Source organism: Manacus vitellinus, unplaced genomic scaffold (assembly GCF_001715985.3).
Source record: "Manacus vitellinus isolate BGI_N305 unplaced genomic scaffold, ASM171598v3 scaffold_4_pilon, whole genome shotgun sequence".
Classification (NCBI taxonomy): domain Eukaryota; kingdom Metazoa; phylum Chordata; class Aves; order Passeriformes; family Pipridae; genus Manacus; species Manacus vitellinus.
The window spans coordinates 31,497,808-31,525,531 of record NW_021940604.1 but is presented as its reverse complement, the minus strand read 5'-3'; the positions used below and the strand labels follow the sequence as shown (position 1 = coordinate 31,525,531).

The following is a 27,724-nucleotide window of genomic DNA, read 5'->3' as shown; positions in this document are numbered from 1 at the left end:
AACAAACAAACAAACAAAAAAAAAAACAGCCAAAAAAAAAACCAAAACCCAGGCAAACAATAAATAATATGCCATGTGATATTTGAAGCATATCCAAAGAGTGGCTTGAAACTTTATTACTAGTAGGATTGCAATAAATACTTCTCTTAAGCACGTTGAGATATGAGAGTTTAAGTATAACAAGGTTTAAATTTTCTTTAGTAAATAAAACCACATACAAAACATTCAGTTCAACACATTATGTATATTTCTGGTATAATGAAAAGACAATAGCTCTGGGTAAATAATTATATTACATATTTATAACTATTGCAAGAATAGACATGTTTTGTAGTATTGTCAAATTTAAAAACAAGATATACAATTGAAAATACTAGAAGAGGACATTCAAATCTTTCAAAAGATTATCCAATCTTTCTTCCAAAAAAATAAAAATCAAAATAATGCAAGTAGTTTTCTGGCCCTTTCTTTCCTCCCCTTCTCCTTTCCCCCTTCCACACACACAAAGCAGCTTCACAATTTGTACGTGTTCCACCTCTAGAAATGTGTCATGGTAAATCAAAGTGGTTACGAAAAAGTTCACTGGACACAAACACATAGTAGTGTTTCATTTTATAATTCTCTCTTCAATTTAAAATCTTATACTAACTTAGATGGGTGATTAATTGCATTTATGTTCCATAAAAAATTAATCAACCATTTTTTAAAAATTGTCTTTTTCTAGTTTATAAATTACTCAAATTTAGGCCCATCCGACGTGCCTTCATGTTACTATTCCACTGCACTGTTTCTCTAGTGGGCACTCAATTAACACATGTCCCACTTTGCTTTTCTTACAAGTAATGTATCTGTAGGTACATTAACAACATTTGTAAGGATTTAAGCATAAATACAAAAAGTAGCCTTTGTAAACAGTTCTCATGTCATACCCAATACAGAATGTTCAATGAAGCATTCAGGTCCCTGCTGTTAGGACAAACAACCTTATAACTCAAATATATACTCGTTAGCCAAACATATTCTGCGAAATATAAGAGCTGCCAACGCAAAGGTCAGAAGGACAATCAGAACAGTTGATCCAGTGTGGTTGGTGTTGACTCTCGGCTGCTGTGCCCGGTTGAAGTCAGTGGAGGATGGAGCCCGTCTCTGACTCTGCTGCTGAGCACGGCGCTGCCGGGGACTCAGGGAGGTGCTAGTGGACACAGCTGGAGTGCGCTCCTGACCGGCCACTGCATTGCTGTTCTGAGTTTCAGACTAAAAAGGAAACATGGAAAGTTGTGAGAGAAGACACTGCATGAGGTTAGCAAGAAATAAAATCATAAGGACTAAAACATAGTCTCCAGACTGCTGTTAATACTTGAAAGCCTGATAATACATGTCACTAATCATTACAAGACTGTTGTAGCTGTCACCTTTGTCCATACACTATCTGAGAAGTGTATTTCAAGCTGCAAACTAGCAGTCCTATGGACAAGAAAAGGCTGAAGAAAGTCTGCCAAACAGTATTTGTCTTAAAGAGATTTCAAATATCTTTGTCTAGGATTTGTTTAACTCTTTGTTGTTCAAGAAATCTTTAATAATCCTCCAGATAGTTTAATCTCTGAGCATCTGTAATGTCACCTACACTGAAGGGGAAACAATCTGGGGAGGCCAGGAAAGGAAGAAGAGAAGTCCAGAGAACTGTAATTAAGCAGTGCTGCATTGCTTTCTGTGGACAGCTGGGTCCAGAAATCTGTTTTCATCACCACCAACGCCACTGGAAACACAAAACGAAAGTCATCCTAAACACAAACCACCTACGTGATCCCAGCAGGAGTTCCCAAGCACTGCACATGTGCAGGCACTTACCTATTGCCCTCTACTGGGCAAACGTCAGGCTAACATTACAAGTACTAAAAAAATAAACTTCGGCAACTGATGTTCATTTTGCCAGTTTGTAAGACTGAAACTATGATTACTGATCTTCCACCAGACTAATCCTGCTTGTAATACTAAAAGGCTCAAATTTCCAACGTTTTAGTATTAAAAATAATGATACAGCACAGTAATTAGAAATAAACATTTTTACAAGGTTCAATTTAAAAGCACTTAAAAAAAAAAGCCGCTCTGACAAAAAATTGCAGGGTTTTTTTTTTAAGTCTTATTTTCAGTTCTCAGAACAGTGTGCTAGTATTCCTAACTTAAAGCAACTTGCAGCTATTTTCCAGAGTTAGCTTTCTCCCCCTTTCCTTCTAAAAGATTATCATCACAGTAGGTAAAACTAGAATTCTGGACATTTTATATATGCTTCCAAACAAAAGCTTTTTAATGGTCACAATATCCATAACCTTAAGCACTGTTTCAGCCAGCCACTATATCCATAAAAGACACCCTTTCCACATGGCCAGATAGGGAATGCCCTCAACTGCGTATCAGGTTTGAGGATCCACAACACAGCAACCAGCACTTGGTCTCCTGACTCTGGCCACGTGTTCACTAGTCAGTGATTTGACCAGCCCGGGAAGAGACCTTCCTTTCCTCATCATTACTATTTTCCCACTGTTTATCATCACCAAGGAAGTACTGATGTAATAACTCGCCACCTTTGACAACTTGCCTGTTTACACAGGTTTCTTGCCTAAGTAAGCAAGTAGTTTGGGTAGCTTCAAAGAGAAGCGTTTTCAAAAGATACATTTTATCAGCAGAGACATCAAGAATACCATGAGTAGCCTGCCATGACTTCCACTACACTGCAGAAGAAAACAATTCTGCTTCATTTTGAACTCACCCGAAAGCTCCTCATGCCAAGGAAAATAAAGACTAAGAGAAGCCAAATCTTTGAAAAACTAAGTTCCTAGATTCATCACACTCCCATTTTCCAAAAGGGGAGAAGGAGAGGAGTCAATTCAGGACACAAGAACTGCCAAGTCAGCAGGCAAAGTGCTTTCCTCATTCAAATAGTTTTAAAAGAAATAAAAAGGAAGAAAAAGTCTAAAAATATTCCTGATCCTTCATATTACTAACAAAAATAACTAGCACTGGCTGTCACACAAATCCTCTCAACGCTGCAAATTTTAAATTTAAAAATGAAACAGAAAGGCCCTCTTCTGAATAAAACAAGGTGTCATACACTGACATGAACAGATCTGTGATTCGAGAGAAACTTCACTGACAGTTTCAAGGCTTTAAACTATTTTTTAAAGGAAATTATAGATGGATCATGGCAGAAGCAGATCAACTGCTTCACCCAAAGCTCAGCTAATGCACTGCCTTGGGATTCCCAACATAATCAGTGACACGCAGAACTAAGTTAGATAAGAAAGAAGTGATCATTACCTGATATAAATTTGGGATCAGATGCTACAGTATCTTAAATAATACATACATGTATCGCCAGATAAAAGATTTTTTTCGTTTGAAGACTTAATTGTTAAGAATCCCAAAAGTGGCAGATGGCCTGTATTATAAATTTTTTAAAATATCACAATCATCTTGTTTGCAACATAATGGCAAGTCTTTAAATTCTCCTTAAGCAAAAACGTCAAGATTTTTAGACTACACAATACCTCGCATAACATAATTTCCATTAAATATTAAGTCATTTTCTGCCAAACCACACTGGAAATGTTGTGGATGAGGGCTCAGTAGACTTAAAATAGAAATATTTAATAAGAGCTACATTGTAGCCATCTTTAGCATCTGATTTTTACAGCCATTTAATACGAACTTGTGTCATGTTACATATTTGAAGCTTCTGAAACTGTTAGGACTAGTAGAAAACTTTGCTCTAAGGACATTCGAGTTTGATGAATAATGCTATTTCAGTAAAATATACTGATATTAGAATTAACAAAAAGTTATATCATCTAACAAAATGCAGCTAAGGAAATTTACATTATGTTCAGTCTACTGAAAACGGCAGCATTCATTGCATCCTTTACATCTCCAGGCCATTATTTTAAAACTTTTTATCAGAACTGTATAAGTATTAAATCATCTTAGAAGGGATGTTTTAAAAATATAACAAACTCTAGGAACTCAGAACCATAAAAATCCTCTGGGTTACTGAAGCCTCTTTCAGTTACACTCATGATTTGGAGAGAGATGCAGAAATAAAACGACAGAACGAGAGATGGAATATTTGTTTGTCTGTAAAACTTCCAACTGAAGAAAAGCTGAAGCTTGACACAGGACAGCTTAGTGGTTCATATTAAAAATGTCTTCTTTTTAATGAATTAAAGTTAGGCCAAGTACTTCCGATTGCCAAGACATTTAAAATTTTTGCTGTAGTATTATGAAACTTAAGACACTATTTAACAGTGATAAAGGGAAACACTTTTTACCAATGTATCATTCAGAACACATAATTAAAAATAAAGGCTTTTGTAAGTCTCATGCATCAGAACATAGCCTCATTTTACGACAAAAACCTGTTTCATCAATTCAAGTGTTCTCTGCCCTGGCTTCAGACTCCTCACAAGTACTATGCTGCACAGTGCTTTAAGTAGCTGTTTCTTATTAATGCCTAAAGACTGTTTTCTTTGCAGCTCTGTATCCTTTTACACAAGTTGCTGTGGCAGCATTTTCCAGAGCCTTCATGGTACCATTGTTCCTTTTCTTGTTCTCATGCTGTTGTACTCATTGGACTTGATGATCCTTGTGGGTCCCTTCCAACTCAGAATATTCTGTGATTCTGTAATTTGACTTGTACCTGCAAACCTCGATAATGTTGTTGTGACAAGTTTTCCTGAGAAGCAGCTATCTTTGGCATGAGAATCAACCCCTTCTCATTCTTTTTCTTTATTAAAAGATAAGCCATTTAAAGATTTGATAAACATTCTCTAATCATATCAGCGCACAAAATCTTAAGAGCCAATATGCAACATTTTATCCAAAAAAAAAGGAAAAATTAGTTTTGATGTTACCCACATCTAACATAACTTAATAAGGTGGAATTAGGTCTTTACACAACAAGAACTAACCTAATAAACTAATTTTACACATGCAAGAAGCCCAGTCAAGTGGAAAGGAACTGAGGTTTGCATGGATACTCTTTCACACCTATTAGCAGATCAAGGCCACAGTTCCCTACTTTGAGAAGATTTCTATTAACTTTTGCATGAATAAGAACACAAAAATAGCAAGCTCAAATTCCTTAGATAGTCTTTCCTGTTACACGTTTCTTTTTTCCACTGTGTGACTGTTTTCACTCCCAAATGGCTCCAGATAATTCCTCACACTCAAAATGTGACAGCTCAGAAACATAGCTGTTGCTTCAAATTAAAACTAACAATCATGAATGAAACAGTCTGATCCCTTAAAACGTGAATCCACACATTTACAGATAACCACATATATAAATGTTTTTAAGTACATTTATACATTTAAAGGTCTCATTTCCCATAGGACTGTTCTGCTAAAAATGAAGTTAATCCTTACTTATTAAACCAGCATAATCGATTAAAACAATTTTCTTTAAAATGGGATTAATCAAAAAAAAGTCTTTTTTCCCCTCAAGAAAATGCCAGCAATGCCTTTGTGTGTCAGCTAGCTCTACTATATTAGCCAGGATTTGTAATAAGAAGAATAAAATACAATGGTTTTAAATCCTGAACAATCTGGAAAAATCCTTATTGTGGGGGAAAAAAAGTATGCTATTAGCATGTTTATATTTCTACATAGCTTGAAAATATGTTGCAAACACGCAACAGATGGTCTGATGTTATTTGACATGTTTTAGGTTTTTTAACCAATCTGCAGGCCCGTCTTCTCTCTAAAAAAGGCAGCTTAGCTGGGATTTGCCTGCAATTTATCAGTGAATTTAGATTGCATTTGTCACAGTCATAACAGCAGCTGCCTTGGCCCTTCACCAAACCTCGGTCACTTCCGAAACCATTATGTAAGCCCTACACCTAACAGCATTAAAACATAAGTGTCATACTTCAAATGGTAGGAATATTTTAGACTTATTGAAGAGGTTATAAAAAACAGGAAGACAATCTCAATTAATATTTAAAAGCTACAGGTTATCACTGAAACATTTGTTGCCTCTGGCTAAGAATTCTATCAAAAAAACCTGTGCTACGTTATGCAGATGGTAAACTGCAGTACTTCAGACACCACTTCAGTATTTTAATGAACAGTTAACCCATATATTAAAGGAACTACTGGGAACAAGAATTGCTAAAAGAACATTATTTTTTGTTTTTAAGAGAAGGAAGTGAAAGCAGAGAATCACTATTTCTAAAAGTGATTCAGCATACTCTTGGCTAAAGTTCACACATAGATTTTATACAAAAGTATGCAGAAGTTTTACAGAAATGTATTAACTACATACTCTTAATTAAGACTCCAATCAGCTTAATAGGATCAATTTCATGTTCAGGCTATGCCCAGTAAAGCTCAAAGATGGACCATACCGTTGCACTTGCTGGATCCTGGGATGCTCTCACTGCACCTTCCTGCTGGGGCTCACGTGAGGCAGCAGAGTGGTTCAGTCCCGATGTGTTTGAAGGTCCAGCATCAGACTTCCTGGATGAATTGACTTCTGCCTACAAGAAGTACATATGTACACTTAAGAGATGAGATCAAAATTGCTCCAGAAAGATCTGGCTTATTCTGGAATGTGTATTTTAATGTGAGAGAATATGAGGCTCACCGAAATGTAATAATCAGGTATGCCAATTGCCTTTCAATCGCACATCAACAGGTTCAAGAAATTTCCATTCTTTAGAAATAAGACTCTAAATGTGCAAATACCACAATTTTAAGGTTTTTTTGCACATAACAACAGATATGACATTCAAAAAAGAGCACAGATGTATAGAAAAAAAAAAGATTCTTTATAAGATCCAAGATATTATGCCAGAAATAACATCCTTTTTTAAAACTTCCGTTTTGCATGTCCTTAAGACAATGCTGATTACTGTTGCTGCAAGTGAAGTAATAGTGCCTGTTTCTCTGCAGGACTAACGAGCCTATACTGGTTCTAGTATGAAGTTGCCCCACAGTCAGAGTGGGTACATATGCATGACACTGCAGTAGGGTCAGGCATGCATACCAGTTCCCAGTATTTAAACTTCAGCACAAACAGAGTAAAAGAAAAATTACAAGTCCTTATAACACTGCTTTCATACATGTTTATAAAATGTCTATGAGGCATTATTTCCCAGAATTTAGGTTTCATGCTTTGGGAAATTTAAGACAAGAGATCAGTAGGGACATGTAGAAGAACATGAAAAACAGTATATGCCTGCAATAATCTCTTGGGAATGGAAAAGGACATAGCATCATAGTGCTGAACTGAAATACTTTAAAATTCATACATGTAAAAAAAAAAAAAGTCATGACTGGATTAATTTTTATCAGTAAGCAAGTCACCTCCCAAGTCATGTATCTAGATCCCAATTTATTATAAAGATGACAATTCCAAATCTAGTAACTGTCTTCAAATACAGACATAAGTGGTAGCAGCAGTAGCAGCAGTAGCAGCAGTAAGAAACACACACAGTGTATTAGAAACCAACCAGTTATGGTGATAACAAACTGATAAGATCACAATATAATATTCTTTCATGATACTATTTTGTGTGAGGAAATTAAATTCCCTGTTTCTTGATGTGTATTATCTCAGGAGAATCCAAAAAATGTCACTGAAACAATCTGAAGATGAATTTAAGATATGAAAATACTTACAATCTGACAACATTGCTCTCCCTTTCCACTTGACTACTATGAACTCTAATATTAGACAGGATAAGTTGTGACTCAAATATGGATCATGAAAAAAGTAACACAGAACTATGAATAATTTGGACTGGAATGGACCTTGAGATGTCACCTGGTCCAACTCCCACTAGAGTCATGTCCATGTTCAAATTCTGAACATCTCCAAAGCTGGAGATTCCACAGCCTCTCTGGGCAGCCTGCTCCAGCATTTGACAACCCTCGGGGTAAATTTTTCTTTCCTATATCCAATTCTAAGTTCCTTCCCTCGAAGGGACCCTGTGACCACTGCTTTTCATAATTCTGCTTTTTCCAAGATGAGTTTATCTCTACTTTACTGTTAATCTCTATAAAGCACATACACTACAAAATGTGCATTTGATTTACTTTTGTTTATGAAAATACTAAGTCTACTATCTAGACTAAAGTCAGACTAACATTCAAAAAAATGACACTTGACAGTTCTCAAATCTGAAATATCTTTTTTGTCACCCTGTCTCTCTTTATTCCAGCCCTTACCTCTACTTCCAGAAAAGCTTGAAGGAACATAAGACACCAAGGCATGATGACAAACATATTTGAATGTTATAATGAGGGTGAGTGGATAATTAATTTTACTGTGATGGTCACATGTAGGTAAATACATGGCCACATGTATTGTTTTACAGTGATACTTATGCTATAAGTGCTATTAATCGTCTATCTTTCCTGTTGGTTTTTTTACACAAAATGGAATTTATCATATATAGCACCTAAAATGAACAAAATTATGAACAAAACTATTTGTAAGTCAACATAAAGCTGATTAAAAATGTAATTTGCTATTAAAGCAGACAGAAACAAAGGTGGAGGCTCACAAAAGAAAACTGTAATGAGAAAATGTGTTGGGTTTTTTTTTCCCTCCTGAATTTCATATTCCTATCTCAGTACCACACTGGGGTTTTTTAAAAAAGTTACCATTTTGCTTAAAGCTGGTATAAAACAACTTCTCATAACCCCAGACTCCCCTAGAAAAAGTCAGGAAATCTCTTTTTGAAGGATGAAGCTAATGCAGAGGTTACTAATATGTTTGCCAGTAGAGAGACTCTCTCAAATTATACACTCAATCACCAACCTGATATTAAATCTTATCCCATAAATTGACATGGAACGTATCCAAATGATTAAAAACCTCTGTATTCCCTCCTAGTGATTCATATCATTAATTTACTACAAACACATCAATTGAATACCTCAGCCTAACATCAAACAAACAAACAACAGGAAAGTCAAGCAAAGCAGAGAAGCAGGAAGCTTAAAAAACCCAGTCCCTAAAATTTGATTTGAGAAGGGAAGAAACGCACAACCAGAGGACAAAACTGATTTATCTTGTAAGAAAAGCTAAAATGGATTGTAAAAGGTTTGAGGCTTTTTGTTCATTTTTCCCTTGATAAGTGCTTGTTCTTACAAGGTGGTGTTAAGTATATGGATACATGGAAAGCACCAATATTCTTTAAAGGCCAATGTCCCTAAGTCTTTCATTTTAAAACTGAAGATATGAAATGTAAGTAAAGAGTTCTTTCTTAAAAAAAAAAAAAAGAAAAAAAAAAGGCTTTCATATTTCTAGAATTTCTTTGATGAAGACTAGCAGTTCTTAAGTAAAAATCAATCCTACATTTTTAACCTTTATATATTGTAAAAAAGCCAGAAACAGGTAGTCAAATGCTTCTCCACGTAGCTCAACTTTAAAACTCTGTCCCTAAACTAAAACTATCTCCTCATCTTTGTAAAATATTTGGAGATGTTTTTATCACAAGTGTTATTACACACAGACCCAACCATGCCAACAAGATGGCAGAGGAGTATGCAGGTCCCACAAAATTGGCAGTAATGCTCAGTAGAAGGTAATCTTTAATTTCATAGCACAAAAAAAAAGTAAAAGTAGTTCTAAGGAGAGTGTTAGGAGAACATTGGTGATAAAAGGGGACATATGAGCATCCCTAACTTTAGTGAGGATGTGTTTGCACCAATGCCACACTGTCATCATATGTTTCACTGTAATTCCATGCCATCATGCACAGCAGTCTTCCTTAGTGGTTGATTTAAGAGTTTAGTGGAAAACCCAGTGAGAAACAACACTGTGCATGCAAGACATGCAATTCTCTAAGGAATGTATTTGTCTAAACAAACCTTGCTTTCACTGAAACACAAGCTAGAGAACACATTTTTCGGTCACAGCAACTTCCATACCAGAGTTCAACTTTCAGTATCTTCAGATAGTAGCAGAGTAGTTCAAAAGAATTTGCAATCATTTTTCAGTAGTAATATGTTTTATTCCTTCCATAAGCAAAAAGGAGGGGAAAAAAATCACAAGGGAAAAAAATTTAGGTTAGCTTTGCCCAAATTTTCCTAACACTTTCCTGATAAGACTAATTCTGGAGAATTTAACAAAGTTATTAGTGTCTGAAAATGTGGAATTAAAAGCAACATAGTTAGGCAGTTTTTACCGCAGTGCTCACTACTAAAATTAAAACCTATCAATCAGTGCTTGAGATGCACAATTTATTAATTGGCAAATTGCAAGAGATCCACTTTTATTTTTCTCTTTCAGACTGTACTAAAAAAAGAAGCTGCCACATAGCAACTGATGAAGGTTTCTGCGATTTACAAGTTTTTCCAATTATTTTAAAATTCTACACAAGAGAGATAAAAGTTTAAACAGTAACTTCACCTTGAAGCTAATTTGTCTGGCAAGTTCTTTAGCCTCCTTGTCCGCCTGGCTTGACACGCTTCTGGATGTTAGTGGTAAGAGGGCTGTCTTCATAGATGTGCCACACATTTCACAACAGAAGTCTTGTGACCTGGCCACAAATGACACAGCTCAGAATAGCATGTTCTCATAATGTTCTTGTGTGCTTGTTTAAACAAACTGCTTGCAAAACAATCCACAGAAAGACAAGTGGTGGCAAGACCAGTAGGTTAGAAGTAATTCCCCCCTGCCTCAAAACACTGTCTTGAAAAAATACGTTGAGAATTATCTACACTGCAAACACATATTCTCTCATGTAATTTAGGAAAGTATTAACAACTGACTTACCTACTAGTATTATTTATACTTCATTAGTAATTTCTTTCAATTTAAAAACTTATTTATACCTACAGCAAATTAAAACTATAAATTATAAAGATCTAACTATTATTACAAATACTATATAGGATCCAGGAACTTGCACCTCAAATCCAAGAATTTCAGCTTCTGTGACAGCATTTCCTCCCTCTCTTGCACATATAATTTGTCTATCGGGCACACTGCAGGCTGCTCTCCAAGCCTGTGAGAAACCACACAACCTTGATAGCATAGTATCAAGGCCAGCCCACGAACCCTACCTTTGAGCAGAGTTTATTAGCTTTGACTCAGTGCCATGCTAACAGAAAAGCTGCAGCTTCCAACAGCTCAGAGTACAGGTGCAATAAACTCACATTTGCCTGCAAAATAACATACTAGTTACCATTTGGAATTCAGTAACTTTGCTTATGTAGGGATATGCTTAGGTAGGGATATGGCCTTTCAGGTACCTTCTCCTTCCCAGATGGGAGAAAAGGAAAGAACAAAAAAAACCCCATAGGTATAAGATCATGTAAGGATAATACTGCGTAGCTGAGGTTGGGATGGTCTTCTGGAGATAACACTGAGTTACTGAGTTATCTGAGCAAGTCTCCTTGCTCAGAGCAAGGTCAAGTAGAGCATGTTGCTTATGTCTGTTTCCAGTCACACTTTTAACAGCCCCAGAGAGAGAAGACTCCACCTCTCCAGGCAACCTGTGCTAGTGCTTTGGCCACCTTCAAAATAAAGATTGTGAAGATGGTATTCAGACTGATTTTTGTGGTTTTCAGTTTGTGCCTATTGACTCTTGTCCTGTTACTGGATGTCACTGAGGAGACCCCGGCTCTGCCTTCTTTACACCTCCCTTTCAGATATTAGGACACATGGACATGATCCCCTGAACCTTCTTTTCTCCAGTCTGAACACTTCCAGCTCTTCTAGTCTCTCATTGTATGAAATATTCCCAGGCCCTCAATCACCTTTGTGCCACTGTACTGGATTTGCTCCAGAAAGTCCTTCTTTGTAGTACCTTGACCTGGTCACAGACCTGACTTGGACCCAGGACCCTCAGTGTCTCATCAGTGCTGAGTACAGAGGAAGGATCACTTGCCTCAACCTGCTGGCAATGCTCTTTCTCATACAACCCAGGATACCATTAGCCAGGATACTGCTGTGCCCTTCTCTGCTGCAAGGGCACACTGCTGCCTCAGGATCAGTCAGGTGTCCACCAGGACCTCCAGGTTCTCCCCCATCCAAGTTCTTTTCCAGCTAGTCAGCTGGTGTTATTCCTCCCCAGGGGCAGGACTCTGCTCTTCTTTGTTGACCTTTGATGACATTCCCCCAGCCACAGTGTCCTCCAGTGGCAGCACAACCTTCTGGTGTTATCGGCTACTCCTCCCAGTTTTGTATCACCTGCCAACTTGCTGAGGGTGCACTCTGTCCCAGCATCCAGGTCATTAATGACACTGAATAGCACTGGGCCCAGTGTTGACCCCTGGAGTACACCGGGCTGCAGCTGGATTTCATGTTGCTTATCACAATCCTTTGAGCCAGGCAGCTCAGCCAGTTCCTAATCCACCTTACTGTCCTCACTGACTTAGGTTGTACCTCAGGAATGAGGACGGTAAGGCAGAGAATGTCAAAAGCCTTGCTAAAGTCCCTATAAACATCCACTGCTCTCCCTTTCTCCACTAAGATAATCATTTCATCATAGTCACAAATCTAATCTTAAGTTAATTTCCTGAAGATCATTCAGAAGCAGTTGCTTCAGAATTTTGGCATAATTTCATTAGTGTTATTATTTACTTAAGCACAATAATACATCATTATTTTGGTTTTCTCCCCCAGTTACACTTACTATCAATTCCATCATACTCCTTTTCCCTCCATGCTGCAATTACTGCTGTATCACAGTGTTAATTAGAGCTCCAAGCCTGAATTTTAGTTAAACCTCTAATATGACCACACAATGCTGGAAGGAACACAGCCCTCTCACTGTATTTTGTTTGACTAACTTCCAAGTTTGCACAATATTCAGAGAAAAAAAACCCACTACATATACAAGGCATTGAACTTGTTTTATATTTGGAATAAATGCAAAAGAATAGACTGAAGTGGCTTACTTTCTACTCAATGCGTTACCCCAAAAGTGAGTGCATATATAGGTACCTATAGGAACAAGCTTAGTGCTTACTTCTTTGCAAGAGCTCTTCTTTCTTCTGGTGTGTAATCTAGAGATCCTATTGCTCCTTCACCTTTGGTTGGCATAAATCCAATAATGGCCAGTAAAGCTGTTCTTACTAAAATGGGAAAACAGAGTTAAAAACAAGGTGGCAGAAACAACTCTTATGTCATCTCATTCTAAACTCAGAAAAGTTGCAGTTCTGACTGCAAAACTTCATTATGTCCAAAGGAGCAGTCTGAATTTCATACAAGCAGCACTGGGTTTTTTTTGGTACACTGCAAGGTTTTCTTAATTTTTTTTAATGTCACATTGTAAAGAAAGGTAAGGCCATCAGCCAACACAGAGAAGAAAACACAAGTTGTCACAAAAATGTTGCATCATTATAAATACTAGAGTTCCAGACTTTAAAAATAGGTTCTGAAGATAAAATGGTAAGGCAGAACTAATATTATAAATAAAGGAGGGAAGAATGTTGATAGCATTCTTTTTGTACGTGTTTTCTATTAGACATGAGTTCAGCAATTCAGTGCACACAAGCTCAGTGGTTTTCTATGCAGCAGAATTTGTTCCTTTTATGTCAACATGCTGGGGAAGGAACTCAAATACAACTGCTTGTAATTGAACTGTCATCTGAAACATCTTTTTGGACAACATCCACACTTGAATTTTGCTTTACATAGTCATGAACTTTAGGAATTCAAGACACTTTGCTAGTAGATTTGGTAAATAAATATCACGTGAAGATAAGTACCACATCACAGAAATAGGATATTTGTAACTCCTATTTAGAAACACAATATTTTCTACTCTTTAAAAAAAGATAAGAGACTCTACAAAAGTTGAAGAGTGGTGTGCTAGAAAACTCCTAAAATTTTATTAACATATTTTATAAGTGAAACGGATATACAAAGAAATAATTGATGCACTCTACTTAGCGAAACTAAAATTATATAAACACAAAAATACCACTTTGGTTTAATTGTGCAAACTCTCAATTTCTGTGATAATACTTAAAAAAATAAAGGTAGTTATTCTCAACTCAGACCATAATGTCTTTCCTCATGAGTGTTCAGAACTACAGCATTAAAATTAAAAACTCCCCTCAATTAATATTCAAGCTGTTTTAGTGATTACACAAAAACAGAGTAAAGTAATAGGATTTATTTTCATAAGAACAACTACAAAAAAACCCACAAAGAATATGCTAAGTAGTCTGAAAATTCTTAATGCTTGTGCATCAAAAAAAAGGAGAGCTCACCATGGCCCCTCAGTTTCTCAACCTTTTCACCCTGCTTTTATTTAATACCATCCCCAAATCCTCCTATGTCACTCTTTCAAGACCTTACATTTCTCAAATTCTCCCATACTTTTATGCCTCAAAATGTGTCCTTTCCCTCTATGCACATTCTTTGTGAGTTTTTTTTCAGTTTAAAGATCAAGTTGCTTGATGGGGGGTATCATTTTCCAAATAATTGTTACTTACTACTCCATGAAGGCTGCCACGTTTCAGGATGATGCCCTGAGATGCTTAAACAAATTTTCTTCCCCACTTCAAACCTCCCATTGGCCTTCAAAAGAAGAGGAAGGATATAATAAAATATGCTGGAAGTTAAATCTTGGGTTTTGGTACAAGTTGTAAAAATTGTAATAAAAAAATTCTATATGCTAACAATAAATGATAGTTCTATTACTACCAACCTCACAAAATTGGCATTCAACTTTCTGAACAAAGAATTCTGTCATCTGACTCTATTAATGCATGAAGAAAACCTTCTACAAAACTGTGCACGGAGGAGGGCCTTTGCCTCAAACTACAGGTCTGTCTTCCTACATGTGAGTAATGTTTCCAATAGAAACCAAAAGGGCCCATGGAGAGTACAGAAGGTTAGACAATCACATCAGCAACATGATTTCTCCTGGAGAAGAAGTTTCCATTTATTAGGTGCAAAGCTTCAAGCAATTACAGATTACCAAAGCCACCTTGGAAGACTTCTGGACTTCAACTGACAGCACAAACTGTACTATGTCACCTTTCCTACAAAAATAACATTATGTTACATGCCAAGAATCTCTCTCTCTCTGACACCTATGGTTAAATTGATGACATAAAAAAGAAAAACTAGTAAGCTTGCTTACTTACCGTCAGCAGAATAATGCTGGGTGGTTTCATGGGATATTCAGGTGGTAGCACTATTCGCCCATGATAAATCCCTCCATCAAAATCTGAATCTGGAGGGCCTCTAACAGTGAAGTGCCATTCAAAAAGATTATCCTAAAATGTCCCCATCAATGGAAGAAGAAAAAAAAGAAGAGTTTGTCACAGAAATAGACAACTACATGCCATTGTCTTGAACAAGGATAGGCTAAAGAAATGAAGCCAAAAATCAAATGGAAGGTTAAACAGAACCAACACAGCCCTAAGCATAAAATATTGTAGGCCTTCTAGCAATTTGCTTACACAATGACTTCACTGAAACCCTCAAAATGATTATCCAAACTCCTCACTCTAGTTGTATCAATTATGACAACAGTCTTATTACCCAACAGATGGAAAACTGAGTCAGATAAGAGAAAACTGGATCTTTGCCTCAGTAAACAATAATTTCTGGAGAACCAAGGGGATGCCTACACCAAGAAAGAACATTAATGACAGTCTCCCCAAAGCCTCTTCCATGCACATGACTTGACTCACATCGCAGAGAATTCACATCCTCTTTTGCTTCTCCACTAACAATCCTGAATCAGCTACTGTGCCTTACTGCAAGAGGAACACTTTGAAATTTAGATTATTTTCACTGGACATACAAATAACTCCTCATCATTTCTCTAGGGTTCTGAGTTTGGCTTTATGTATGAGAACCCATGCTGCCCACAACTTCCCAAATATTTACAAGCAAAACAACTCCTCCTGTTAGGATAGGAGTCCAAATGAGGCTTGCTGTCAGTGAATGACATCTCTCAACTAATGCTGAACCCGGGTATTACAGGGTTGGGACTGCCCACCCAGTTACAACTTTTTCAAGTACACGAGGTGACTGTCAACATTTCCAGCATTTCCTTTCATCTGCCACTGTTCTCTTCCCAGCGAGTCACTGTTCTAATCCAGAAATAAGACCTTCATGTCATCATCACAGCTGGGCTTCACGAACGAAGATTTGGGAAGGGCTCTACCACGTTTGTTGCAAGCGCGTTGAGACCTTCATGTAAGTTACAAATAATAGCATGAATTAAACCCTACATTTCACTACAGGAAAGGGAAACACAGGGTACAGATAAAAACTAGTTGATAGTATGGTATATTTTACAGCACCTAGGAACACACATTATTATGCAAGCAAGTTAAGTGTGTTACGCATTTCTGTGAACAGCTAAATCAAACCTCCCAACTGAAAAACAAACACAGAACTCTGTCCTTTTAATTAATCCTGTGAAATCAGAAGGGATTTCTGTTTAAGCTTCTAACCACCAGAACATCATTGTCCTCTCAGCCCAAAAACTTAATTGGGTGTTAGGTGGACTTCTAGAAGCTTCTGTTTAAGTGAAATCTATGTCTCTTACAATGCATCCAGAACTGTACCCAGGGTTTTTCTTTAATGTAAAAGAGCAAAACCTTAGGGATCACCTAGGGTTAAATGTTTCATTGAGCAACTCAGCAACTGAGCCAGATATCAGGTTTGGGTGTATAAAGTTTAAGTTAAATATTATGCATTTATGCAGTCTCAGGAAAGAGATGGGGGAAAAAACATACCCATGCTATAAAACTACTCAGGTGTGATATAAACCCATTATTGTGCACTTTCACTGACAACCTGGAACTACAGTACCATTGAAGTGGAATTCTGATGCTGATTTCCCACACAGAAAAAAAAAAGGTCTGTTAGCATTTAAATATGCACATTTTCAATACCTATGCATTACAGAGAGGTATAATTAGAGTATATATGAATAACACTGCCTAACTAAAAGTTCTCGCAAACATATAGAGAAACAAACCTCCAAAGGCTGAGCATGATAATGATCTGTAGGATCCTTCAGTTCTGCAGCCTCTTTCATCAAACGTTTAACAGCTGAAAAAAAAGAAAGTGGAAATTAAGAAAATAAATTAATATGCATTGCATACAAAAATACATAAACATTTCACTCTTTTCCACTAACTAACCTTTTCCAGCATATACCAGCTTCTTCACTAGAGTTCATAGTTCAAGACACAATATAAACTACTCATGATGAATAAACCTTAAATGAGTTATACAAGCATAAAGTCATAAAAAATATGTTGCATGGTCAGAGTTTCTCAACACTGAACACTGGGACTAAAGTAGTTTTATACTAATAATTGCACCAAAGACATGAGGAAAAATAACAAGTTTCAGACTACAAGATGTACAAGGCTAACAACCTCAATATTTTATTATAAAGGACATCATGTGAATCTTTAAACAACTGTCAGCTTTGTCCTGACACCTCCCATGACAGTCACATGACTACACCCTTAGTTGTTCAAAAGGAGGTCACAGTAAGATTTGAGAGAAACCAACACATCAACAGTAAGAGGAGATGAAGTTTTATATTAGATTTGAAAACGCACATGCATGGCCAGAAAAATTTACCCAGGGTCTTTGCACTTTGAAACTGCTACCGAGTGTGGACAGACAGGTATTTTTCTATCCTAAATTCAGGATAGTCATTAGTAACCCTCTCTAATGTTCTACTTCAGAAATATCAGCATCATCTGTATCTTCTGCATCTCCTTTTTCTGGAACTTTACTAAGTTCCATTACATCACTTGTCCTGCCAGGTGCCCTAATGTGCATCTTATGTTAACGCCTAATAAAAAACTCAGCCAAACTGAAGAGCAGACTGAACATAAGAACTGCAGACAAGAAATTCAAGGATGCCACCTCATGAATAAGGTCAGGTAGAAAGTTCTTATTCCCTCCTACATACAGGAAAAAGTGCAAATGCCAGTTACCTCTTTAATCAATGACATAGGAACAGGATACCTTAATCCATCCTCCACATTCAATTCAAACCCCGAGTGTCCCTGCCACTCACGTAATTATTTAACTACAAAGAAGGAGAAACACTGCTCAAATTTCCTTACAGTGTAAGCATTAAGATACAGTGAAAGTGAACTGCAGTTCCTTGATTTACAAAGCCTCATATCACCACATGACTGTAGGCTATGTGGCATGCTCAGACGCCAGGGTTTTACTCACTTTCATAAAGATGTGAGGAAAGCTACTCTAACCTACCCACAGAGAAATTTAATTCTAATCTACTGTGAAAAGCTCTTTTCCTCCTTCACACTTCTCAACAGCTATAAACAACAGCTCAAAGTTTAATAATTTCACTTATTACAACCCAGAAAGAAAACAGACTATGTGGAAATTTGCTGCTTCCAGTTGTCCCAATTATGCAGTTGCCAGGGGGAGATGTCAATCAAACGCCCTGCAGAACCCCCCACATCCTGTGGCTCCACTGAATAACACTTTGTCTTCATCTTCATTAAGGTTTATCAGTTCATTAGCAGGGAATAAGAAAACCAGCCTGGACCAGAAAAAGCTTCAGACCCAATACTGCTTCACAGTCAACAAGCCTGGGCATTTGCCTTCAGAAGAAAAGTGGCATGCACCAGGATGAGCTAATTCAGGACTGAACACCCAGTGAAGCAAAAGGGTAACCATGAGAAAACTGAGAACATACATAACAAAGCCTAATGAAGACAGAATAGTCATGGACAAGGCAGATAACTGTTACTGAGATTTCCGAGACCAAGAGGGACCAAGACAGAAATACAGTCTCCCCTATTAGCATCATGTGCAGTTACCCACGATCACTGAGGGACAACTACTAGAGAAAAATATTATTCCACTCCTGGGGCATAAAATACAGCAAAATCTAATTTAGCTTTTGTATATCATAGTGCAAATTTGCTTATAAAAAGTTTTCAGTATTAACCAACCTAGGATATCTTAAGAATATATCAGGTGACCTAACTGCAGGCTTCCAGTACCTTAAGGGAGCCTAAAAGAAAGAGGGAGAGGACTTTTTACAAAAGCATGTAGTGACAGGACAAGGGAGAGTGGTTTCAAACTGAGAGTAGGTTTAGATTAGATATTATGAGGAAGTTCTTTGCTGTGAGGGTGGTGAGGCAGTGGAACAGGTTGCCCAGAGAAGCTGAGGATGCCCCATCCCTGGAAATGTTAAAGGCCAGGTTGGATGGAACTCTGAGCAACCTGGTCTAATGAAAGGTGTCCCTGCGCCAGCAGGGGGGTTGGAACTAGATGATCTTAAGGTCCCTTCAACCCAAGCTTTTCTATGATTCTAAGAAGCATATGTATACAAAAAAGGTTGAGAGGTGGGGCTGTTCAGCCTGGAGAACAGAAGGCTCTGGGGAGACCCTACCGTGGCACTTCAATACCTAGAAGATGCTTACAAGAAAGAAACTTTCTACCACAGCCTGTTGGGACAGGACACGGAGCAATGATTTTAATGTCACAGAGAGTAGCTTTAGATTGGACATATGGAAGGAACTCTCTATGGTGAGTGTGGTGAGGCACTGGCACAGGTTGCCCAGAGAAGCTCTGGATGCCTCATCCCTGGAAATGCTGAAGGTCAAATTGGATGGAGCTTTGAGCTGTGATCTAGTTGAAGGTGTCCCTGCCTGTAGCAGGAAGGCTGGACTACTCATTTAAAGACCCCTCCCAACAAAAAACATTCTGTGGTTCTCTTTCCATATTGCTGAAAAATGTCAACTGACAGGATGCAAGAAAAGCCCGGAGCGATAAAGGTTCATTCTGAGAACGTGTGATCCAGTGAAGAAAGCATTAAATTGTTTCTTCTTTAAGCACTGCTGCAATATTCATGAACACAGTCCCTCCTTTGGCTACTGAAAACCTCGATGAAAGAAACAAACAAAATTCGCAGTCTGCCTGCAACAAGTACGTGATATTCTTATCCAAATATCATTAAAAAGAGTTTTGATACAAAATATGGTATTTCAACTCACTTAAAGTCACGCTGAATCATCTGAGTAAATGCTTGGCAATGGCAATTCCGAAAGATGAGAATGGTTTGGGCCCATTCAAAATAAAAAACTGCAAACTGTCAATAAAGTCAAAGAGTATCACTAATATAGCAAAAAAAAAATTAAAATCAAGACATTCAGTTTGTAAAAGATGGGTTTTAGAGACAAAATAGTCATTTTTTAATGTGGCATGACCATCAGCATGAGAAGTAGTCATGCTTTCACAGGTACACTCAGCAACACTTTATTATAATGCTCATCAAAATTAAGTCTTCAGGAAATTTAGTGCCTGGACTAACACTAGGGAAAAATGGGAGCTCCTACTCAGCAGGAAGTGTGGGAGCTCTCTACTGCTCTGGGAAGGGAAGGAAAGAAAGAGTGGGTGCTATGGGTCAGAGGCTCTGCCTGACAATCTGCCTATTGTATTACACTAAACTTAACAAATTTTTCCAAAAAGCAAAACATGGATATTAAATTCTGAGAACCGAATTTAAAGCCACCAACTTGCTTTAGGATTGAGCAGTGGTGGAATAATTAATGAGCAAAATTTGCACAGTGTATGCATGTCCAATTTGTAGATTTATTTCTAACAAAAACTGTTTCCTGTCAAATCTCACTTTTATTATTGTTTACTTCAAGCTATCCTGAAACTTCTGTTCCCACAACTGTTTCGCTTGGATATCTCTTGAGGTCACATTCAGGTACTTCTGCTATCGTGCCCAAGTCTGCACCTTGTGGCTGGGAAACTTCTATATACAGAAAATTCAAGTGATCAGTCTTCACAAATGCCAGTATTACTGCTTAAAGTAATTTGAATACTGGTGGTGTTACTCAGTAAAATATCATGTCTTTTTTTAAAAAAAATAAAAAGATTGTGCATGACAGGATCTTCCTCAAATGGACAGGAACCATTTCATTCTATCAATTTTCAGTTCTACTGTTTGAAAAAGAAAACACATAATGAACAAATAAATAAAGGAACCCAAAACAGCTGGCATACAGCTAGAGATCTCTTAATCTTTCAAGCTGACTTATCTGATCTGGGAAAAAAGGAATAAAACAACCTGACAGCTTTTACTGCTTCAGCAAATGCTTTCTACTATTTTTTTTTATTTTTTTCTCCATTTTAAGCAAGATTTAGACATCTACGCAGGAGAAATACAGAAAAAGTAGTACTTTTTTCCCAAGGTTCTGCTGACCAGTATAAGTAAGGACGCAGTTTACTTGTTGAACACAGGTTTTCCTATAAAACCCTTCATCCCAGAGAAACTTTTATAACTTCTCAGTTCACTTAAGCTATTAGTAAAACACAAGCTATCTGCATTATGTGTTTGTCTATTAATGATGTTACTATGTACAATTAGGAAAAATATTAGACAGTAATTTTAGAAGAATTAAAATCACAAAACAGTGTTTCCTCCCCCTCCATTCCATATCTGACCACTGAGCTAAGACTGCCTGACCCACAGCTGGTGTAACCACCAAATGACTTCAGAGCTCACTGTGCTGAGAGTCACCTGCTGAATCACCACCACCAGTCCTCCCAGCAGCCCAAAGCACCCGGAAACCCATTAACACAAACTGCCTCTACTGGCATTCAAAATAAAACCCCATTTACTAAAGATATCTTTAAATTTCATGTAAGGAGAAAAATAACGGTGAATAATAGTCAGTACACCTGCCCAAAGACTGGATAACTCCATTAAAAAATAAAGTAAGGATTAGGTTTTGTAAAGTACATAGAAATTCTTGTAAGGTGACAACACTTGATGAGCTTTGACATTCCAAGTCCAAAAAAAAAAACACCCTAATTGATGTGGTCACTAAAGCATGCAAGAGAAGAGTCACAACAGACTGGAGAGTTATGAAATACTTTTACAACAGCTCTTTGATATGGAGTGTGGTATCTTTTCAAGTAGTGTTGAACTCTAGAGGGCAGTTTATTAAATCTAAACATGCAGTGACTCTAACAGGTTCACAGCAACCCGCACAGTGTCACTGGGTCATTTTGTGTCAACTACTCCTTGTGGACACGATTCTCCTGGACAGCTTAGAACCTGTGAATGATATGTGATCACTACTGAACTAAAAACAACAGAAGAGGAAAAAGGGGGGCTTGAGATAAGTACTCTGAAATATCAATTACAATCTTTCTGGAGAATAGTGTTAAGGGGTATCTACTCTTGAAATAAATCCGAGTTACCACATTTTCAAGTGAGCTCCACATCACTAGAGCTCTTCTCTACCCCTGCATTCCTTCTGTTTATTCATTTTGCCCCCAATCTTAACCCTTCCAAGTTCACATTTGTCTTTAAATAGATTTTTCAGTTCCTGTAGACATTTTTGTATATCATTTCACAAAATTGTGGCTATATTTTCATAAAAATTTGCATATCAGTTTATAGACACTTATTTTTGAATCAAGACTACAATTAAAGTTTCGTTAGGATCCAGATACCTGATCTTTCTTTATTTAAAAAGGCCCAAACAAATAAATGTCCCAGTCGCACCCATCCAAAATAAAATCCCTGGAAGACAGATGAAACTTCCACTTGGGCAAGTCCTTTAAACCGCTGATGAGGAGAATATACTACATATTTTCTTTCTTTAAAACTCTTTTACAAAATATTCCCTACCACCTCTGTCTATGATGGGACAGTGGACTGCATATATCTTTGCTCTGATAACTCAGCAACCAAGAAAGATTTACAGATATTTACAGATTTTTCGGTCTTCTGGAACCAGAAAACCAGCAGTAGAAGGAGCAACCCATAATGCTAACAATCCTTCCCATACTGCCACTGGCCACCTCATCAAACCTACATCCTCCAGTACCAGAGGAATGAGCAAAACGAAGAAGAGTTAAAATTTCAGTCTTGGTCTCCTTAAAATGGTGAACAGCATCACCATTTTAAAGTCATCTCTACCAAAATCTCCTACAGTTTCAACATCATTATTCTAAATATCATAAAGTATGGAACACAATTCTTCGTACTAAAGAAATCACACTCCTCTGTTTAAATGAAAACAAATTAAGACAATTAAGTGGTTCATCATTGAACATCACTGCTTCTGTGATCTTCTCTATTAGTCAGGTTTTCATTTTATGCCAATCTCATGCAACAAGACAAAACAATTGTCCTTACAAACCCGAAATGTATAACTGCAGAATTGTAACAACTGTCTGGGGCAGCCACAGGTCACAAAATTGCTTTTATTTTCAGATTTGGTGTCTTGGTTTAAGCCCAGCCGGTAACTAAAGACCACTTCCTCCCAGTGCTCCACCTGGTGGGAGGAGCACTGGGGGGGGGGGGGGGAGAGAGTTAAACTTCTGGGTTGAGATAAGAACAGTTTAATAAATGAAATAAAATAAAATATAATAATAACTAATGATAATAACAAAATTAATTATAATTATGGTAATGAAAAAGAGAGAGACAGAGAAATAAAATCCCAGGAAAACAAGGGATGCTCACCACCCACTAACCAATGCCCAGCACATCCCCAGCAGCAATTGGTCCCTCCCAACTTATACACTGGGCATGATGTTCTGTGGTATGGAATATCTCTTTGGACAGTTTGGGTCAGCTGTCCTGCCCTTGCTCCCTGACTTCTTGTGTCCCTCCTTACTGGCAGAGCACATGACACAGAAAAGTGTAAGCACCACTTAGCCACAACCAAAACACCAGTGTGTTATCAATATTATTCTCACACTAAATCCAAACCACAGCACTGAACCAGCTACTAGGGAAAAAAAATGAAATCTATCCCAGCCAAAAATGGGACTTCTGGTTTGGCAGTTCCTTTGACTTCTGCTACCAAACAAATAGAAATGCCATTTGCCAAGAACACCAGCTGCTTTCCATCATCAGGGTCTCAGATATTCCCTTTCTCAAGACCCTAAATAGCTGTTTTACATCTTCACAGTTTCACGTACATTCTTTCACAAGACCCACAAACCTTCTGTACTCATACAAAGTTTAACAACTATAAAAAAAAGAATGCTTTTAATTAGTCTCATCTTGCTTTCTTCTCACTCTCAGAAACAATCAACCTTTAGCCCTCATCTCCCTCAGGGCAGCAGGAAGTACAGCACTCTTCTTGTATTTACAATTCAAAACAATTGTTCAGTCAACACAACGGGAGATAAAACTTACCAAATGTAAAGTGCTTGTTGAACACGCAAAGATCAAACAATGTCTTCAGTCTTAATAAATTTTTAACATCTGTTCAACTTTTTATTTTTAAACAATCTATCCTTATTTCATACACAAAAGGTACTAAGCAGCTCAGTAGCTACTGGCTATTTCCTATTGACTCTGTTCTATTAACAAAGAACAGACATATGCTTGTTGGCAAGGAACACCGTACAAAGTACAGAGTGGAGAAAGAAGTATAGTTTGAAGAAGCAGCAGCAAATGCATTGAAGATGACAGCTAAGAGGATCACAATCTCAGCATTGTTATGCTTCCTGTATGTCCAAGATCCCAAAGCACTGGGCAACAAAGGCGGGATATACATGCCACGCCTCTCTCCAAGTGCTCTCCCCAGGCCTCCAGTGCTCTCCCTAATCAAATTCTCGATGAGGTGGTCTGCTGAAAACAAAACCAACTCTGCCCACAACAAAATAAAAAAGCACTGTTGTTTGTGGGCTCTGTGTGAGGCACTGTAAGTAGCTGTTCATAATTCTTCAAGTGTCTGTGCTAATACCTGCTCAGACGCCTGGTAACAGCCCATGTGAAAGAGAGAGACTGTCACTACAGAAACAGTGACTACAAGATTTGGTGTCTGATCTTGCAGCAGGCTAAGGGTCACAGCTCTTGGGGAAAAAAAAAAGTAAAGAGATTATTCCAAGTAGCTGTCTTATAAATTTCAGAAAATAGGGATGTTCCTGAAGCATGAAGAGGATGAAGTCTGTGCTTTAGTCAGCTGAGCTTTAATATTGATGCAAGAGGTTTATCAACCATATGGCAGCAGGCTGATATACATTGACTAATTCATTTTGAAATCCTAAGACAAAAAATAGCTTGCCCTTTTACAAGTGCCAAAAATACACACAAAAATATGAAGCAACAGCTTACAAGGCTTTGCTTTATTGCAGCAATACAAAGAAGCCTGAAGTGCAGAGTGTGAAATTTCTCCCCTTCCAAAATTAATGGCCTTTTGGGGAAGAAATAAAAAAGGAAATTTAAGTTCATAGGCAGTGCAAGAAGACAGGGTCAGGTGAATGTCCCCATAGCTTCTTGCCCTTATAAAGGGTAACTGACAGGAGCCAGCAGCAGCTTGGCCATGCCCAGACCTGCAGTGGCCACGGGCTGTACCTATGGCAAACCGAGACCTGCCAGAGCACCAGCTGTGCTGCCTCTCATCGACAGAGACACGGTGTGAAGGAGAACAACCTGCTTTGCATTATGGAGAGTTACCATCTTTTAGATATGTCAGGATGAACTCACAGCCATAGAAACCAGGATAAGGAAGAAGACGAACACGCTGCCTAGGAGCAATCAGCAGCACGACAAAGCTGTGCAGCAATATTGCACTTTAGGTGATCTGCTTGAAAGCACACAAAAAGCACGGCACTAGAGAGGCAAATTGATCCCCACTCATCAATCTGGTCTAGCACAGCCCCTCACAGAAGAGGGATCCATATATAACCACAGATGAACTTCAATTCCTGACACAGCTCTACAGCAGATTTTGGTTTAAAAATGAAGATCAATAAAAGCACAAGTTTATTTTAACAAAATTTTCCTATTTGAAATCTGTTTTCCTCTATGATATTTCAGCAAAAGCCTACTATAATCATTAAAACAACTTATACTAAAATGGTAAGTAGTATTTGCCCTCTTTAAAACTACGGAGCAGACAGAAGTCACCATTTGGAAACAGTTTTGCTCAAGTTCAAAAGCAGATTTCAACAGGAGAAGCCTCTTGTACAGGTACAAAATTATTACTTTTTCCACTCTGTCTCAAGATAGCACATTCCAAATCCCTAAAGCTGACCTAAAGGTTACCAGCTTGGGTCTTCCTCTATTCAAGTCAAGGCAACAACAACAGGCACAAGGACAGCTACTAGTTCTAAAGCCTTAGAGGGCTCAGGTATCAAAATAATCCCGTTAGTCCACAGATGACACAACCACTTGAAATAGGAAATATGGTGGATTTTTTCATGTATTTTCAGTGCATTTACATTAACTGAAACCATGTTAATGTCAGAATACTCTACATTCATTTTCCTATGGAACAGCACGGGTGCTGAAAATCAAGTCTGCTAAAGGTAGTTTTCTCTTGAAATTAAGGGAAACTAGCAACAACAGAGAGGAATATTTCTAAATTAAACCACAAATATTTGTCCTCTCCACCCAGATCTCAGGGGCTCATCACACAGTACACCAGCACTGTTTTCAATGACGTGGCAAACCACACCTAGTGAGCATGTTTGTGTGGCCTTGTAAATTCACATATGCCACATATCCAGCACATCACCCTAAAAAAAGAAAAGTATTCCTTCCTGGTATTTTAAACTTATACAAGTTCATTATTTGCTTAGTGACCCTTCTTATCTCTCAGTTATGCAACTTGGGTGTGAGGGTAAGGGACATAATTTAGCAACAGATATATCATCCACATAAGGCATGTTTGTAAACAAGCCTGTCATTGACATATGTATGGTACAAGTCATCATAGCATTCAGTTTCTCCCCACCTTCCATGCTCCCATACAGGATGGTATTATTAAGGAATAAAGCCACTCTTTGAAGCTGATAATGCTTAATTCTCAAAGCCAGATATGGGGAAAGCAAGGGCAAGACAGCAACTGACATACAAACCCAACTTGACTTTACAAGCTGTGGGAGAGGTTTTGCTCCAGCAGTGTCAGCCCTCCAGCTGTGCAAGCAGCTCCCAGGGGGGAAAGCCCGAGCACAGCTGGTCAGGGGCCACTGATCAACACAGCCATACAGGAGGGACACGACCTGCCCTCCACTCCCTTTCCTGGGAAGCAAAACCTTCTCTTCCAGTAGTATTTCTCCTGGCATCGCCCACATCTCTTGAGGCACCTCTCTCACTTCAAGGATTCAAAAGAAAGCTTAGGAGTTGTAGGTATGAATTTTAACATGGAAACATGTTAAGTCAAACATGTGAACAAACACACACACATAAGTAAACACAGCCTGTATAGCAACACGTCAACGAAACAACCTGACGCCACCCAGGCTAAGTGACCCTTGCCAATCCGTCCCCTCACAGGCACCTGCTTGAACAGGAGGCGATGCCAGAGGAGCAGGGCACACACAGCCATTTACCTTTGACTAAGGGTTCAAAGGTACGTTTCCAGGAACCAGCAAAAAAACGCGTGGGCACACATACAGACCTGGCAGCTGGCGTGTTTTGAACCGAATTAAGCTCGGAGGGCGGTTCCAGCGCCATCGCACTGCGAAGGAGACGGACCCGGCCGGCCTCCGCCTGAACGCCGCCGCTCCCCGGCGGAACCACCACGGCGGCACCGCCCCGGCCGCGGCCCCGTCCCTCCCCGACGCGTGATCCCCGTCTTCCTCCCGCCACGGCCTTGGCCCGGCTGCGGCCCTCGAGCCCCCGCGACCCGGCCATCGGCCGGGCAGCCGTCAGGCCCGCCCGCCGCCCGCCGGCCCCGGCCGCCTACCCGGGCTCTTGAGGTTGTACGGGCCCTCATGGCAGCGGGCACCGCTCGCTTGCTCCGCCGGTCC

General features: G+C 38.5%; 1 protein-coding gene across 1 annotated transcript; it reads right to left on the bottom strand.

Moving 5' to 3' along the window:
• Positions 1-81: 81 nt before the first annotated feature.
• Positions 82-27,724, bottom strand: UBE2J1 (ubiquitin conjugating enzyme E2 J1). Its single transcript, XM_018078194.2, has 8 exons — positions 27,661-27,724; positions 16,965-17,038; positions 15,112-15,243; positions 14,455-14,539; positions 12,981-13,086; positions 10,415-10,544; positions 6,399-6,530; positions 82-1,254 (listed from the first exon to the last, which is right to left on the bottom strand). The coding sequence occupies exons 2-8, from the start codon at positions 17,022-17,024 to the stop codon at positions 985-987; spliced, it is 915 nt and encodes a 304-aa protein (XP_017933683.2). The 5' UTR covers positions 17,025-17,038; positions 27,661-27,724; the 3' UTR covers positions 82-984.